Source organism: Emiliania huxleyi, assembly GCF_000372725.1.
Source record: "Emiliania huxleyi CCMP1516 unplaced genomic scaffold EMIHUscaffold_2372, whole genome shotgun sequence".
NCBI classification, from domain to species: Eukaryota; Haptophyta; order Isochrysidales; family Noelaerhabdaceae; genus Emiliania; species Emiliania huxleyi.
Genome location: NW_005200270.1, coordinates 1 through 2686, shown reverse-complemented (window position 1 = coordinate 2686; position 2686 = coordinate 1). Strand labels below are relative to the sequence as shown.

The following is a 2686-nucleotide window of genomic DNA, read 5'->3' as shown; positions in this document are numbered from 1 at the left end:
GCAGCCTCCGACTGCGCCGCCGGTGCTGATGCTGGGGGCGGTGGCGGTGGTGCCGCGGATGGCTCAACCGGCGGGGCCGCCTTGCCCCAAGACGCCGCCGCGTCCACGCTGGCCAACCACCTCGCTTTGGCCGCAGCCTCCGACTGCGCCGCCGGTGCTGATGCTGGGGGCGGTGGCGGTGGTGCCGCGGATGGCTCAACCGGCGGGGCCGCCTTGCCCCAAGACGACGCCGCGTCCACGCTGGCCAACCACCTCGCTTTGGCCGCAGCCTCCGACTCCGCTGCCGCTGTCGGTGCTTCCGGCGCCGGTGCCGCAGCCGCCCCCTCTGGCGATGCTGCAGCCGCCACCTCGGACGCCACGGCAGACACCGCCGCCGTCGCCGCGGCCCACGTCGGCGCGTCGAGCTTGGCCAGCCAGGCCGCCTTCGCCTCCTCCTCGCGCGAGAGCGTGTCGCACGCGGCGGCGTCGCCGGAGCCGCACGCCTCGGCCAGCTCCGCCACCGCCGCCGCCGAGCCGGCAACCTCCCACGCGGCCACGCGGGTGAGCGCCGTCGCCGCCTTGCCCCACTCCGGCGCATCGAGCCGGGACAGCCACGCCTGCGGGGCAGAGCGCGCCGCCGAGGCGTCGGCGACGGGCGCGGGCGGCGCGGGGGGAGGCCCCTCTCTGGCCTGCTTTGCAGCCTCCTCGGAAGCCTCCGGGTCGGAGCCCGGCGAAGCCACCGTCGTAGCGACCTCCGACACCGCCGCAGCCACGGCGCCCCTACGGGTGGGCCGCGGCTCAGGTCAGGGGCTCGGTCGGCGAGGCGTGCGGCACGGAGCGAGCGCTGCCAGGTCGGCGCGTCCAGCTTCTGCAGCCACGCCCTCTTCGCCTCCTCTTCCACGCCGCGCTGGCTGCACGCCTGCTGCACGCCCGCGTCGCACTTGGCTAGCAGGTCCGCCTCCGCGGCGGCGGCCGCCGACGCCTCCGCGACGACCGCCGCCGCCGTCCCCCACGACGGAGCGTCCAGCCGAGAGAGCCACGCACGCTTCGCAGCCTCCTCCGCGTCGCCCGCGCTCCACGCCTCGCCAGATCTCATGGCGCCCTCCGGTGCTACGGCTTGCGGCGGCGGCAGAGCAGCTGCAGCCGGTGCGGTTGGCGGGGCCGCCTTGCCCCAAGACGACGCCGCGTCCACGCTGGCCAACCACCTCGCTTTGGCCGCAGCCTCCGACTGCGCCGCCGGTGCTGATGCTGGGGGCGGTGGCGGTGGTGCTGCGGATGGCTCAACCGGCGGGGCCGCCTTGCCCCAAGACGACGCCGCGTCCACGCTGGCCAACCACCTCGCTTTGGCCGCAGCCTCCGACTGCGCCGCCGGTGCTGATGCTGGGGGCGGTGGCGGTGGTGCTGCGGATGGCTCAACCGGCGGGGCCGCCTTGCCCCAAGACGACGCCGCGTCCACGCTGGCCAACCACCTCGCTTTGGCCGCAGCCTCCGACTGCGCCGCCGGTGCTGATGCTGGGGGCGGTGGCGGTGGTGCCGCGGATGGCTCAACCGGCGGGGCCGCCTTGCCCCAAGACGACGCCGCGTCCACGCTGGCCAACCACCTCGCTTTGGCCGCAGCCTCCGACTGCGCCGCCGGTGCTGATGCTGGGGGCGGTGGCGGTGGTGCCGCGGATGGCTCAACCGGCGGGGCCGCCTTGCCCCAAGACGACGCCGCGTCCACGCTGGCCAACCACCTCGCTTTGGCCGCAGCCTCCGACTCCGCCGCCGCTGTCGGTGCTTCCGGCGCCGGTGCCGCAGCCGCCCCCTCTGGCGATGCTGCAGCCGCCACCTCGGACGCCACGGCAGACACCGCCGCCGTCGCCGCGGCCCACGTCGGCGCGTCGAGCTTGGCCAGCCAGGCCGCCTTCGCCTCCTCCTCGCGCGAGAGCGTGTCGCACGCGGCGGCGTCGCCGGAGCCGCACGCCTCGGCCAGCTCCGCCACCGCCGCCGCCGAGCCGGCAACCTCCCACGCGGCCACGCGGGTGAGCGCCGTCGCCGCCTTGCCCCACTCCGGCGCATCGAGCCGGGACAGCCACGCCTGCGGGGCAGAGCGCGCCGCCGAGGCGTCGGCGACGGGCGCGGGCGGCGCGGGGGGAGGCCCCTCTCTGGCCTGCTTTGCAGCCTCCTCGGAAGCCTCCGGGTCGGAGCCCGGCGAAGCCACCGTCGTAGCGACCTCCGACACCGCCGCAGCCACGGCGCCCCTACGGGTGGGCCGCGGCTCGGGTCAGGGGCTCGGTCGGCGAGGCGTGCGGCACGGAGCGAGCGCTGCCAGGTCGGCGCGTCCAGCTTCTGCAGCCACGCCCTCTTCGCCTCCTCTTCCACGCCGCGCTGGCTGCACGCCTGCTGCACGCCCGCGTCGCACTTGGCTAGCAGGTCCGCCTCCGCGGCGGCGGCCGCCGACGCCTCCGCGACGACCGCCGCCGCCGTCCCCCACGACGGAGCGTCCAGCCGAGAGAGCCACGCACGCTTCGCAGCCTCCTCTGAGCCCGCGCTCGGCGGCAGCACGCTCGAGCCCGAAGCCTCGCCCCCAAGGGGACCGGCAGCAATGCCGTCGGGCGGCTGGATGACGTCGGGGAGGGGCGGGAGACCGCCGCTGCCGTCCAGCGCCGGGCCGTCTGCGAGCCAGGCTGCATAGTACGAGCTGAACTCCCCCTTGCTCTGCGCAAGG

General features: G+C 76.6%; 1 protein-coding gene across 1 annotated transcript; it reads left to right on the top strand.

The window, feature by feature from the left end:
* Positions 1–28: 28 nt before the first annotated feature.
* EMIHUDRAFT_254438 (hypothetical protein) lies at positions 29–2388 on the top strand (the record flags this gene model as incomplete). Its single annotated transcript, XM_005779044.1, has 8 exons — positions 29–49; positions 137–181; positions 1069–1125; positions 1201–1245; positions 1333–1377; positions 1465–1509; positions 1597–1641; positions 2209–2388. 8 exons carry the CDS (start codon positions 29–31, stop codon positions 2386–2388), a joined length of 483 nt encoding a protein of 160 aa, XP_005779101.1.
* Between the last annotated feature and the right edge of the window lie 298 nt (positions 2389–2686).